We start from the raw sequence: 14594 nt of genomic DNA, 5'->3' as shown, positions 1-14594 counted from the left end.
TTTCCACCCAGCTCTATTTCAATACTAATTCTTTTTGTTTTATTTCGAGCGCCGCGACAATTTGCCAAGCAAACTTTTTGCGTTCAGATAGCGGCGACAATTGTTTATTTAGCGCCGAGCGAGGCGACGACAACAACAAGCAAAGCCAATTACCGTTTTTAATTATTTGTAAATATTGAAAAACTCCGACCGACTTTTCGCTTGGCGCCCGAAGAAAAAAAAAGGCACTGAAACCACCGAAAACCTTATCGATTTGGCAGTTCGAGCAACAGGTGCGCCCCTCAGCGGGCAAGGTGCGAACCACACCAAGGCGTAACCTTTCCAAATACGGATATATATATGTATATATGTCACCACAACATCTAATCTCAAAGGTTTCCCCTTTTCGCGTGCGGAATTCCATGAGAATGAGAAATCAAACCAAATCTAAATTGGTAGAAAAAATTTGTACATTCTGCTCATTAAAAGAGCTAAGTTGTGTTTGAAATAGAAATATATCTTCAGGAAGATCATTTCTAAATAAATATCAGTATCTTAAAAACATTAATACAATACAAAAAAAAGACTTCTTCATACATTCTGAATTTTTTTTTCTACCAACTCACATTTAATGGGAGAATTTATTTGTGTGTATTTAAAAAATAAGCTATGGTATATGTAAAACGAAAACCCATTAAAGAAGTTATTTTCTAAATAAATATCTACATGTTAACAGACCTGGTGCGACATAATTCTTAACTTATAATTTTGTATCTACCTTCTTAAAATGTTGCTTGCCAAATTGAAGACGCGTGGGCAATAAACAAAAAAACAAAAAATCAATAAGTGCACTCGTATGGAAATTACATTTTTTTCCGCATTTACACTTAAGCTTGTTGCTGTCATAATATTTTATTTTATCTTGAGCGAAACCCCTTCGCTGACTAACTTTTTGCAAATGAATATGGGATTTAAGTGTTGTCATTCATTCACTTATTGTTTCCTCCTTTCGACCATCGAAATCTTCTTGAATATTACAAAGTGGGCGTGTCGCAGTGCTGTAATTTATTAAGAGTTTTTTTCTCACTCTGTTTAATTGCCGCTCAGATGATTTAGTGTCTCTACTTTCTGTCTTTCCTCTTGCAGTCTTTTCTTATGACTTTCACCTCGCCAAAGTGAAATTACGGCCTAATGACTAAACATTTCTTTTAATTAGAAGATTCATCGCGCAGATGAAACCGAAACAATAACAAAAGGGCGGAACGAGAAAAGTTTTTTGAACTCTGTGAATCTGTAATCTTTAATCTTAGCTCATTACAAAAATTTGGCAGTCAAAGTAAATGATCTGACACCTGAAAGCCCAAAGAGGATTAAAGCAGTTTAACTTTGATTTTGATGGATGTGAAGATTTCCTGGAAGCACATTTTTTTTGTGTAAACCAAAAGTGTCTACCAAAATTTCTTAAACGTGTAGCTTAACAAAAACCTCGTTTTTAGCAAACCCCTGCCGTTATTTTGACATTTTTGGAAGGTTTTTGTCGAACCCTTTTCGGGGTTCGCTGACTCAACTGGAACCTGCAACGTTGCAACATTGCAGCGAATTAATTTATCAACATTTACCGCTACAGTGTCAACGCCAGGAGAGAGAAGCTTGTAGCATTAAAAGGCCATAAATTTGTCGGCCAGTTTGCCTGGCTCTGGACCATCCATCCGACTTCCAAGAAGCTGGCAACTCGATATAACGAAAGCAAAGCCAACGCCAAACGTTCCTCAATACCCACAATTTCTGGCGAGGAAAACCTCTGAAGCACCGAGAGACCAAAGTTTGATTTATGCGTTGCGATGCTCAATGGGCGATACGAAGCCAAGGAAGTAACCGCAGTCAAATTTCCAGGCCCAAACGGCACGACTACCAAATGCGCTCTGCCTGGCGGTTAAATGCAGCCAAACATAAATTATGGGCCATGGCTAAGTAGGAAAACTGTTTGGCCCAGCGCGGCACAGTGGAAAGGCCAGATAAGTTAGAGACAAAATAGATCTGGCCCGAGTGTTTCATCCCTAAAGTGAGTCACAAATATTCAAGTTCTCACAAACATTCAACTTTGGAATATGTGTAGAGCATTTTTAAATCACGATAAGCTTGTTTTCCTTTTAAAGGTTTAAATTACTTTATTTAGTTTAAAGTGAGTAAAGTAACACATTTATATTTAACTTGATATGTACGCTTAAATCAAATGATTTATGAAAACCAGCGACTTGGGGTATTAGTTTTGTTTTTTATAATTTAAAAGTGAATTAGATGATTAAATTTCTTACTATTCGTAATTTGGTGCAGGATTTCTGCTATTCTTATTCTTACTTAAGAAAATCAAAATGAAATAGTTCAATAAACTAAGCACAAGTAAAACATGCAATAGACCCTTAAAAACTTGACTTCGAGTGCACTTTCATACAATAAAAACTAACTAACTAATTTTAAATCAAGATCTTCAGTTTCTCAACTGTCCCACGGTACCTTGCATTTCCCAGCAGCTTTTCTGGCAGCACTTTTCGCATTTCCCTGCCGCCTCTACTACTTTCATAATGTTGGCAAACATTTAACGAAAGTCCATAAACACAATACACATGCCCAGGAACTTGAGCGGCCATATAATGCAAAATTTCCCTGCACTGCGGATGTTGGGGCTCTTGAGCTGTTGTTTCCCCGCTTCGATTCGATCCCGAGTCGAAGTCGTCGGATACATGTTGCCGCCGTCAATGTTTCGCCTTTGTCTCGTAAATTTTAACATTTTTATTATAAAATCAAGCAGCCCAGCACGGCTGCTGATTTCTCACACAATGCGCGCGATTTATTTTGTATGCATTGCGAGGCTGAAATTGATTAATTACAAAGCGGAAGAGTTGCCGATCCCGTCGGCTTGAGACCAACATTTTGTTACGATTATTCATTCAAAGGTTCATTTTTCAGGCTTAATTTTCTGTGTTATTTCGATTTTGTTTTTATTACAACAAGCTAAAATCAAGCATTGTAGTTAGCTTCGTGATTGGCTAAAACCACGATTCTTTGATTGTTTTCGATCTATTTATTGTTATTCTGAAGGTTTCTGCGTTATCTTAATGACACTGACACCCCTGACACTTGAAAATAGTGTAATGCAAATGTGTGAATCAATAATAATAATAAGTTTAAGCGCTTTGAAAATATATTTTATTGGCTATTACAGTGTAGTACATTTATTACTTAGACCGAATGACACAGACAAGAGTTGAACTTTTTGATTATTGTGAAATTTAAAAAGCAATTAAAGTTGCAATAAATATGTGGCATTGAAATACTAGTATGACAAGCATTTAATAAAAATAAAAATTAAACATTTGAGATGGCACCATTGCGGTAATAAAAGTATTTAATTTCTTTCACTGTGTACAGTTTAGAAAATTTGAGATTAATAGCAGCATATGTTCTTGAGACTATATACATATATGCAAACCTATATAATTACAAGATCTGGCGCCTACTGGCGCCTTTAAAGATTTCTCATGGAATGCAAAACGACAAACTAAAATCTCAAGTGACATTGGGGGGGCAGTTAAGTCAGTCGCACTTACACTTAATTGCTGTCAAGTGTTTTGCAAAGCCCTAAATTGGCATCTTATTCGTAAGAAAGGGGATGATAGGGGGTGACAGGGGGTTATCCAGTAAAATGTCAAAACAATTAATTCCAATCGACTCGCGCTAGATACAAATTTGTTTGGCTGTCGCTGTGGTGCCGCAAGAAGTTGAGACATAATACTTTTGATGTCACATGTGTGTTTGCTTTTTAATGATTCTGTGTGCTACTTAAATTTCACGGAATTTATGTTGTTTTTTGTTGCCGCTCTTTTAATGAGCTATTAAAATGTTTTGGGAATTGTAGTACATGTGTAAGAGCGCATTGCCATGAAGAACAACACTAAGCGGATTCTTGTAAAAGTTTTTATGAAGAGGATTTGTTTTACGGAAGATGCTGCCACATAATGAACATATAATGAGATCAGTTCTATCAATAAACTTTTAACTCCCATATTATTTTTTACGACAAAACTAATTTTGTATATTCCTCTTATTTCAGGTAAGTTTCGATTTGAACTGACATTTTTAGACGTAATACTTTGATAAACACATCTGTAAGTAAATTTGTTAACTAAATACGGCCAAGCAAAACCTAAAGGTAAAAAAAGCCATTAGATCATCAGTAGTGTTTTGTTGTTTTAAAAAGCACATCATACTACTTTAAAAACTTACTATCAGTTATGTGATCTCACTTGAATACAATTAAATGAAACCCCTTTGTTCTGTAGCATGAAAAATACGCTCAATTTATTAAGTTGTAAAACCTTATAGACTTACTTGACACAGTTCATTAGGCAGACTCGCCATATAAACGCTTCATTTGCCAAATCATTTAACATAATTAGCCGGCAAACACGATATGATCTCATAACCAGTTTCCTTGGCCGGCAAATCCTTTGGTTAATTGGCGAACTAAGAGAGAAACAAAGGAGTTCTACCTGTGGCATTCTAAATTCATATTTCAAACATCAATTCCGAGAAACCGAGTGTGGACACAATATTTCATAAACGTCTGGCAAAAGGTCTGGCGACCGAAACCAAAGATCACCTCAATCACACTTCCTTTTAACTGAAGTTTCGTTTTGTTTCTGCCTTATTTGCAATCAAACACAAAATGCACAAAGCATGGAAGAAGCTACTTTAACCTTCAAGTCGGGTTCGTTGGTATTACTTTTTTGACAATTTTCTGAAATGTATTTTTCGTTTCGTTGCGCAAATAAAACGACTACAACGCTGACAATGGCGACAACGGCTCGAGTTTGTATCTAAAATCAACAAGTTCACGACGACATCACAGGCACAGCCAAAACAGAGAAGATAAAAACTTTTAAGCGTCGGGCAAATACACAAAGATACCAACGAAACACCAAAACACCAAAACCACCAGCACCACTACAAATGCTTCCCATTCATTGCCAGACCTTTGCTTAGATGGCAAATAGAACCCCAGAAAAAAAACTCATACTGAACCTCTAAAAACCCATTTGAGTGACAAGTCAAAACAGATAATTCAATCGCTTACTCAATGCCTTTTTTGGGTGGCAATAATCAAATCGGTTTTATGATCAGTGCAGTAAATTTCCATTGTAACAATTACGTGAAATTTGTCAAAAAATGCCATCTTCAAGTCAGCAGATTTCCATTACAATCAAGTTTTGTTTAAAAAAATTCCTTAAAAAAATATTTATCTAATAGTTTGCCTTTACGAAACTTCCTAGGGTTGAAAAAAATAGATTCTTGATGTTTCAACAATAAATAAATGTCACGTGGATAAAGGCGTTTTAATTGATGATAAATGTCAAAACTATCCACTAGCGTTGATGGCTTTCCTTTAGATCAATCCCCTGGCTAAAAGGTCCTTATAGACGGACCTTTCGCGGTTCCTCAGCTCCTTCATGGTCCTGGCCAGTCGGGTTCCGATGCGAACGAGACTCTCGACCAACTGCTGATGCCGCAGGTTCAGTCTCTCCCTGAGGGAATCCACAGATCTGAACTCCTCATCGCCCATTTGCTCCTGCTCCAACTGCTCGTCCAGGTTGGTGATGCGGTGCAGCAGTTTATTCAGTCTCAACTGGACAACTTCGCGATCGAATTTCAGCTGCAACTCATCCAGTTTCTTCAGCTCCAGCCACTCCATTTCGGCGGGTGGTATAAGTTCGCCCAAAACTTCAATGCTCATGGTGAGAATCCCAGAGTTTTTCATTGTCGCTGCCATTTTTCTTTTTTTTTTTAATAGTTTTAGGTCACACAATAACAACAATTAATTTAGTAAGGAAAGAGCTTTTGATTTTATATTTCAAAAATTTTCTGAGTTCTGTAGAGCTAACTTTACGTATTCTATGAAACTGAATTTTAAGCAATAATCAGCTAAGAAACGCTTTCTCTCAGCCTCCTACTGCCTTTAAACTTTTGTTTTCTTACCAATTGAAACCAATACAAGCTTGGTATAAATATCTTTTTAAGAAATTGAACTCCAATGACGGAATTTGGCTGTACAGTGAGTAATGGCATTGGAAATCGATAGCCAGTGAATTGAATATCGCACATTTTATTGCAATTCAATACTTTTGTAATGGATAGCATTCGAATACTTTTGCCTTCGAATTACAGCCTACAAAGTTAACCACAATTCATGTCAGCTAAGGGGTTTTACTTTCAAGCATTTTGTTTTGAGGTTTCTTTAGGCTATTTTTGATTTCTGATATTTATTCGGTTTGCAAATTCAATTTCAAGAACAAGATATACAAAAAAAGTGGTCCAATCCATGATTTCGCTTAAAGATCTTCTCAAATCTCAAGAAATTATTTTGAAATATTTGAATCCTTCCTAGCCTTGGCTTCCTGCAGTATCAGCGACTCTATTTTCTTAATGTTCTCCTCGATCTTCTGCCTCTGAAGCTGCTCTTCGTTGCTCAGCTCCTTGGCATTTGGTTCCTGTTTGCCCAAACTTTTTTCCTTGTCCTCCGATTGACTATCTCCTTGAGTGCGCCTGCCCATGGGCAATCGGGTGACCATATGGCGAGGAATGCGTATCTCCGCTCCAATGCGATTATCGTTTTTGTACTGGCCAACGGCCCGGATGAATGGCTTCAATGGACATCCCTTAGCATTGGCCTCGTCCATGAGCTGATGGGCGTATTCGAAGAAGAAGGCATCTTCGCGCAACTCCTCCAGTTGGGCCTCCCGATTGTAGTTGGTACCTGGTCTAGTTTCCTCCTCGATGCGTTTCTTCACCTGTTCATCGAGTTCTTGACGGAGTTTTGTAATGCGTTGCAGGTGCTCCTGTCGTTGCTGCTTTTTGAACTGTACATTGGTGAAATCGTTCTGAAGACGCAACTTGACTGCCTCCCGGCGATCCTCCTCCGCTTTCAGCCTGATCTTCCGGGCCAGCTCCTCCTCCGCTTTTTGTATGGCCAACCGGTCATTCTTGGCCTGCTCCTTGGCCTCCCTCTTCTTGGACTGCTCGGCACTGTGGACCTTTCGCATCTCCTCCAACTGGCGCTTGTGGCGCTCCTCATCCTCCCGCGCACTGTAGTGCAGACGAGGTGCCAGCTCCTTGGCCAGTTTCTCATTCCGCCGGATGCGCTGCTCCACTCGCTCCTTGGCCCTGTCCCTTTTGAGCTTCTCCAATTGTCCTTTGGCCTGGTTGTGGACATCGCACTGCACCTGTTCCACCTCCTCGAGCATTTGGAGGCGCTTCTGGCGCTGCTCGGCCATCACCAAGGAGGCCAGAGCCTCCTCCCTTTTCTGCCGCTTCTTGGAGGCCTGCTGCTCCTTCTCCTTGTCCCGCTGATCCTTTAACATGCGCTCGTTGAGCTCACGCTCTTGCAGGGCTTCCTTCAATTCCTTGGCTTTGATGGCCTGAAGAAAGAGGGAAATGGGGTATATTTTCTATAAGTTACCTACAGTTTTAATATATAAAAATAAAAATATTTTGACTTAAACACAAATAAATAAATCAGTTCCGAAATTTTTGTTACAAAGTGAAAACATTTAAATTTACCAAGATTTTTCTCTGGGTGTAACATTAAAAATAATTAACAATTTCAAAACGCAAATGTTAAAAATATTTATTTTAATTTAAATCAAAAAATAAATGAGCTTTAAGAAAATAATTATTAGCATTTAATAATGAGTGGAATATGTTAAGCTTTATTGCTCTTTAGCTATTTCTGTTGCCATTTAGACGTGAGTAAATTTAAATTTATTGACTAGACCCAGAAAAAAAGATCATAAACGTGTTGGCACTAATATACTCGAAAGATGCATGATGAATGGATATGTATTTTCGTACACCCACCTGGCGTTCCCGCTCTCTATCGGCAATCAGCTGCAGAAGCTCTTTTTTGTACTCGCCCAGCTGCTGGCATTGCTCCTTGTGGCGCTGCTGGGCCTCCTCGAATCCACGGAGCACCTGCTCCTGGAAGATCTTTTTGTCCAGCTCCTCCTTTTGTTGACTGGCCTTGGCGAATTCCGCCTGCACCTGTCGCTGAACGTTGACACTGCGCAAGACCTCACTTTGTAAGCGGGCGCACTGAAGTTCCCGCGGACCAGGACGCAGTTGCTCAAGTAGTTTCTGGGCAGCCTCGATGCGCTCTCTTTTGGTTTTCTGGTGCTCCAGGCGCGAGGCCTTGGTCTCCTCCTCCGCCAGCCGTTTGGCCTCCAGGTGCTCCTCCTGCTGCTGTTTCAGTTCGCGGGCGCACTCCTCCTCCCGTGTGATGCACAGATTCCTTCCGGCAAACTTCCGTAGGAGCTCCTCGCCTCCGATCCGCAGCCTTTCATCCGCCTCGCTGCGCAGCTGCTGCTGATGCAGTTGCTCCTGTTTGGCTGCCTGGCTGGCATTCGCCCGGATCCTTTGGAATCTGCTGCTGGAGATGACCACTGGCGGTTTTTCCCGGAAAACGGGTTCACGTCGCTCTTGGGGCAGCCAACAATACTGCATGGTTGAGAGATGATTATTGACTGTTTAGGTTTTCATTCTTTTCGTTGAGGGGTTTCCATGGCTGTCGGTTTTGTTTGGTAGTCAGGGGAAGTAGTTATTTTGTAGCCTTGGAATCGAAAGGTAATTGCGGTTTCTAAACAGGAACATATTTAATATATTTTTTAAAATTCTGATTAGATTTAGATTTTAATTAATAAAATCGCCATTTATTTTTTGTAATTGAGAGCCGAATAATAAAATTAAAAATATCATGCCACCAGAAATATATTCAAAATCATGCAACTTTATAAAATTTCAACTTTATAAGCTACAAGCTTAAGAACCTACTCAAAAACCCTGACGATATGATCCAATTTAAAATATCTTTTCTTCTAATTTAACCATAAAAGCAAACGAATTATTTGGTAATGCTTGATTTTATCGCTTAATTCCGTTGAAATCATCCCAACCCATCATCCCACAAGTGTCGTAACCGAAATGCCAAAACAGAAATTGTCGAGTGTTGGCAACATTTTGAGTAGTTTATTTTAATTAATTAGTTTTGTGTGCAAAGTTCGCTGTGCGCACTGTTGTCCGACACAGCGACAAGTTACTGTCAACGCAAATGGCAAAGATTTTGGTTTGATGGCTTAATTATGTCCAAAAGTTATGTTGTGGCCATTTGGCATAGTCGGCGCAAGTGACAGGTTTTGTGATAAAAGTTGTTGATGCTTTTGGCAATTACATTTAGCCACAGTTTTCGTGGGGGCTATCCAAGCCGAACCGATCCAATCTGGTGTGGTTAGATATCTGGTTTGGGCTCGCTTCGAGTTTTCCTTTCAAATTGTCAACTCATTTCCCGAATGGCGAGCCAAACCCTAAAGGGCAAATCTATTTGGGCACGCTTCATTTGGCTCGTATCGGAGCATTGAAATCAAAGATTTTTTTCAAGAGGGTTCAAAATATATTTAATTAACACCTGGCTGTGAATCCGTACAAAAACACCGGCACAATGGCCCGTTTACAGACCTTAGGAATATTCATTTCAATTTTGAATTGGGTCAGTGCTCCGCTTTTGTCGCTCGTTGTTGGGGGTTTTTATATCTAACCAAGCCACACAAAATACACAAACCCATGACGGGCGATAAAGGGGCAGGCCCTACTATTTACACCATAATCCAGGTTATATACAAACATTATCGCAGCGCAAGTCACTTTAAGTTTTAAACTTTAAAGGTGTTACAATGCGGACAGTTTGCAGGGATAGAAAGTTCTTAGAAGTATGAAAGTTTAGTGGTCGTTAAGTTAAGACCTTGAGCTGTGGACTTTTTTACTTTAGAGCGTTATTTATATTTTGTTTAACTATCTAAAAAATCTATATAGAAAAGTTTTATAATGTTTTTTAAGATTTATCGCATTTTTGATTGAGAACTTTTTTAAAGTGCGTTACAATTTTAAATGTTACTTTTAAATGTTTGAAATAAAAACAAGTTGTACTAGAGGATTAGGTGAAACTTACGTAATTTGTACCAAAAGTCGTTTTTAAAAGTTGTATTTTAATTCTACAGTTCAGAATTTTGATGCTTAGGTTAAAAAATTCCAAAAATGATATATTTAAGCATAAATAAATTCATTATTTTTAAACTTTTTAAACAATGCCACCGAACTTTTATAATTTTTATTTTAATTCCACCATTTGACCCGGTTTTCAACCACTTAAGATCACTGTTAGTCATTTTCTCTAGCATTTAGAGCACTTCACAGTTTCCCAATGCTTATGACGTGAAGTGGTCTCTAACTTGCTCACTTACACCAACTGAACAGCGACACCAACAGCAACAACACCTCGTAGGAGAGACTGCGTCAAGTACCCGATTCTTATCTAATCGAAACTTATTGGCTCCCCATAGACTTTGCCTGATACCATGTTAATATACGACTGCCAGTGGTTCTACTTTGTCTTTGTGCTCGTAGAAGGAGCATATAGACAGTCAGCCGGACAGCCGAACAGCCAGAGACATCCAGACATATATCACTTGATCTTCAAGTGCGAATGACAGCTCGGAGTAGGAAAGACAAGAGACAAGAGACAAGAGACAAGAGACAAGAGACCAGAGACCACAAGCCTTTCGCCTGTCCACGACTACCGTCCAGTTCGTTGCTTCCACTTGAATGACTTCATGTGCCCCCGTCGGAAAACTTGAAAAACTTGTCTTTGTCTCCGCAGCCAGAGGCTGGGGCAAATGGCAGAGACGCAGAGGCGCAGAGACGCAGTCATACAGCCGCACTTACCTTACTTGCACTTGGGAACTGAAGAACTGGAGAATTTGAGATCTGGAGAACCCAAAGAACACAAGAACCACAACGGGAGATCAAGAGCAGCAAGAACAACGACTGGGCCAACAAATGAGTGCAACTGTTTTAGCCCGAACCTGCAGTCCAGTTTACACAAGCTACATACAGAAAAGAAATGAAATGAAAAGAAAACAGAACAATCCCCAGTGGCTTCTTCTTCTGAATCTCTCTGTATGTGTATCTGTATCTTCCGCCGATCTGCAAGTTTTTCCCCTCTTTTTTCTGGTGGTTAGAGCAATTAACATGCAATTAAGAGACGTTTCAATCTCAAGAGCCATGGCCAAGAGACATCGTAAACACTATAAGCGGTGCCGGGGTCCAACTTTTGATGAGCCGATCTGGCTTCTTACCAAGGTTCTAATTATAAAGTTCCAATCGTTGAGCAGCGTTTTCATAGAAAGTTTAGACAGGAAATTGATTGGATGTTTTATGCCAAAAGAATTACACACAGAAGCAGTGAACAATGTGTGTGTAATTTATAATTTATAGAAGTTTGCCCTGCGATCAGTCATCAATCAGGTATCCATTGAGTCAAGGCACACACCCTAATTTCCATCAAACATACATCTTTACAATGTTCCATAGTAAATTATCTACGAAATTCTCAAGTTCTATTTCTGGACATTATCATTTCGCCTTGTCATGTGCTTTTTTTTAAACAACTGATTTACAGTTTTGATAGGCATATTATATAAGAGAACATTGCCATTTCTTGTCTATGATCTTGAGAGCCAAGACCAGATCATAACGGAGTATTTATGCCCATGTTAAAAGGTGGGTCGGAATTGTGGTTTGATTTATTAACCTGTCGGTCAAACGATTTATAAGCAAAGTCAAGAACAATAAGTGCCAAATACTTTCGAGGCTTATGTCATCTTGTGGTAACAACTAGAACTTATAAGTGTACTGGTATAGGAATTCGTAAAAACGATTCTCTGCTTCCCAAAACAAATTTAATTGAAGCGAGACACAAATTTATGTTGAGGCTTTTAAATTTTGTGGGGTTAAATCAGTTGAACTCTTAATTGTGTAGTTTCATTATCAATTGAAGCGTTCCGTTCTTTTCACTATAAACACGCTTGACAGTCCAGTTTTGTTTAGATCATTATAGAATAGTTGATTTCATAGGGCGATATGTGTGGCGCAGCTATTAAGTTTTCCATGCCCGTTTGCCAACAAAACAACCATTTCAATGTCAACTCGATCACGTTTTCGGAGGCAATTTGTTGCTGGATTATTTTGAATTTGATACAGTCTAAAGAGCGTGGCAAATTGCCCAAGTGGTTAAGGGGAGTGGAAAGTCTCGGTCTTACATGAGGTTTTACACTGGTTTTGTCATCCATTGACAAACAAACACCTGAGACTTCGATTGGGTAACTTTGTGTGTACATCCACTCAATGTTGTTGGTTGTAAGTTGAGCTATTAGATCTTCTTTTTGCGTACTGCTGCTCATGCTCGTCGATAATCTGAGGTTAATCTGGTTGGGCTTGGTTATGCCTCCTCAGTGTCATTTCAAGTGCTCATCGAGTCGTCAATGCTGCTCCATTAATCTTGTGGTTAGTGTTAAAGACGAGTTAGCCAAGTAATTATTAGGTCGTGTGGATGTAAGGTCATCTTGAGCTCAAAGTTAACTTTCATGATCTGCGATCTGTAACCCATCCGTCCATTCACCAATTGATGACTCATTTAAAACAATGACAGCTAAAAATATCTTTAAATTCTTTATTGACTTTATGAATTTCTGTTTTGCCAACGAAGCCAATTCAAGCTGTCAATCAAACAATTACAAAAGTGTAACCGAATATTCTATCTCAGGGTTTGATTTTACAAAGAAATACTTACAGTGCTGATTTTTTGTATTTCTTTAAAATAAAAAGCGAAATCAATCAATCAAAAGGCATTAAAAATTGTATTTTGAGATATAAAAACAAAAAAAAAAAAAGTTGAAACCAATTCCAACGGCGGGGCCAATCACACGCTCTATTTACAGCAAATTAAAAATTCAGAAACTACAGAAACAAAAACCGACCGTGAAGAAACAAAAACGATAAAACTGGTACAAATATTGGTCAAAATATTTACCAGCCCCGCCCAGAGAAAGAATTGATTAATGATCGCCAGAACGGAGCTGAGAAAGTGCCTTAAACGCCACAATAAAAGTTAAAAGATCGAAAGGGGAAATTAAATCTTACACACATTACAAACACCAAAGAAGGAGAAAGATACAAATAGGTTTTGTATTGTGATGCACTTGGCAAAATGAGAATAAAAAAAAGACTTAATATAATTAAAATAAATTAGTAAATATACAAAATTTATTGGTAACAAATTTAATCGATTTAAAAATAAAAAATGTTTACAATATTTAAAAATTCTTTTTAAAACAAATTATATTATCAATATATACTTTCTTTGATTTTTAGAATGATTTCGACTTTAATGCTGTTTGTTAAATCGACAATTTTTTTTATATTCTTATTCTTGTGACTAATTTTAATGCTGAGTGTGTGGCTTCCAATCCAAGTGGCGCCCACACGTGATGGCCATCCTCATTTGGTATGCTGCCTTCGAAGTCTTTGTGGCAGATTACCATCGATGGCGTCGCGTAACGCGCCAGACAAATGCTGAAAACTTGTCAATTCCTGGAGGGGGATAGAGGATTCCCAGATGGGTAATTTATGCAGATTTATGCCCAATCCAGTTGAGAGAAATATTTTATAATTTGTTTAAGACTTCTGCAACAACTGCGGACGCCAAAGCCGCTTTTAGCCCATTAGCATAATGGACCAATGTTGGCCAGAAGGAGGATCTTAGATCAGTAGCCAAAACCAGAAATCGTAGTAAAATCTTTGCAAGAAGTAGCAACAAAAACTACTAATGATGTGCTAATGTCGCCAACCGTATTTGACAACCAAAACAGAAATATAGTTTTTACAAATTATGGTGATATAACCAACAAAGAAGACTTGTGCCAAGGGCCACTTTAAATCAAATACCCACATACTTAGGCATAATAATGTAGAGGAATATCAGTAAATTAATGCAAAATTGCTACCTTGTTATTTGTGTTTTAAGAAAAAAATTGTCGCATAAGTTTCAGTTAATGGGAAAATTTGTTAAAATTTATATAAACTAGAATAAATAAATATCTTCAAATTTATATAAACTAGAATAATGAACTACTTCTTGGAAATAAATTTATTTCTTGGCATAAGTTTTGCAACTTCATTTTTAGTTTCTATATATTGTCCGTATTCTCACGTTCCCGCGAATTTAGCATAACCAAAATTAATTTTAGCACATTAGCAACATTTATAAACTATTAAGATATCATCTTAATTTTGTATTTGAACATAGCATTAGCAAATCAAATTTCTGCAGATTTATAGTCAAACAAAAGAGCTACAAAAAATCTTAAGTTAAGCGAACCATAGTGACAAATATTATTCATAGATTTCTTTCTCTTCTGCCACAACTTGTAAGTTAAGTCAACTAAATTAATACGTTTTCGATGAAAACGAGTAATTAATTTGGGCGGCTTGTTTGGTTTTTCTTGTTTACAACTAAAGAAGTTCGAATCCCAAATTAGCCACTTAATTTCTTTTAATTAATTTAAGTCTAATTTTTAATCCCAAAGGGGGAATACAAAACCAAAGACGACCGAAGAGTTAGGCAGATACTTGATGAGATTTTTGGGCAGATGAATTTCATCTGCATAATTATGCAT

At 38.1% G+C, this 14594-nt stretch overlaps 3 protein-coding genes across 12 annotated transcripts in view; 1 reads left to right on the top strand and 2 right to left on the bottom strand.

Moving 5' to 3' along the window:
• Positions 1–14594, top strand: part of LOC108142351 (protein TANC2) — a 60822-nt gene that overhangs the window by 13326 nt on the left and 32902 nt on the right. The gene's annotated exons all lie outside the window — the stretch shown is intronic.
• Positions 5359–5941, bottom strand: LOC108142356. Its single transcript, XM_017266159.2, has one exon. It carries the CDS (start codon positions 5804–5806, stop codon positions 5423–5425), a length of 384 nt encoding a protein of 127 aa, XP_017121648.1. The 5' UTR covers positions 5807–5941; the 3' UTR covers positions 5359–5422.
• Positions 6072–8662, bottom strand: LOC108142354 (trichohyalin). The gene is made up of 2 exons (XM_017266155.2): positions 7891–8662; positions 6072–7451 (listed from the first exon to the last, which is right to left on the bottom strand). The coding sequence occupies exons 1-2, from the start codon at positions 8530–8532 to the stop codon at positions 6393–6395; spliced, it is 1701 nt and encodes a 566-aa protein (XP_017121644.1). The 5' UTR covers positions 8533–8662; the 3' UTR covers positions 6072–6392.

The sequence above is a fragment of the Drosophila elegans genome, unplaced genomic scaffold (assembly GCF_018152505.1).
Source record: "Drosophila elegans isolate 14027-0461.03 unplaced genomic scaffold, ASM1815250v1 contig_208, whole genome shotgun sequence".
In the NCBI taxonomy this organism is placed as follows: domain Eukaryota; kingdom Metazoa; phylum Arthropoda; class Insecta; order Diptera; family Drosophilidae; genus Drosophila; species Drosophila elegans.
Note: the sequence above shows the minus strand (reverse complement) of the source record. Positions and strands in the feature narration are given on the sequence as shown.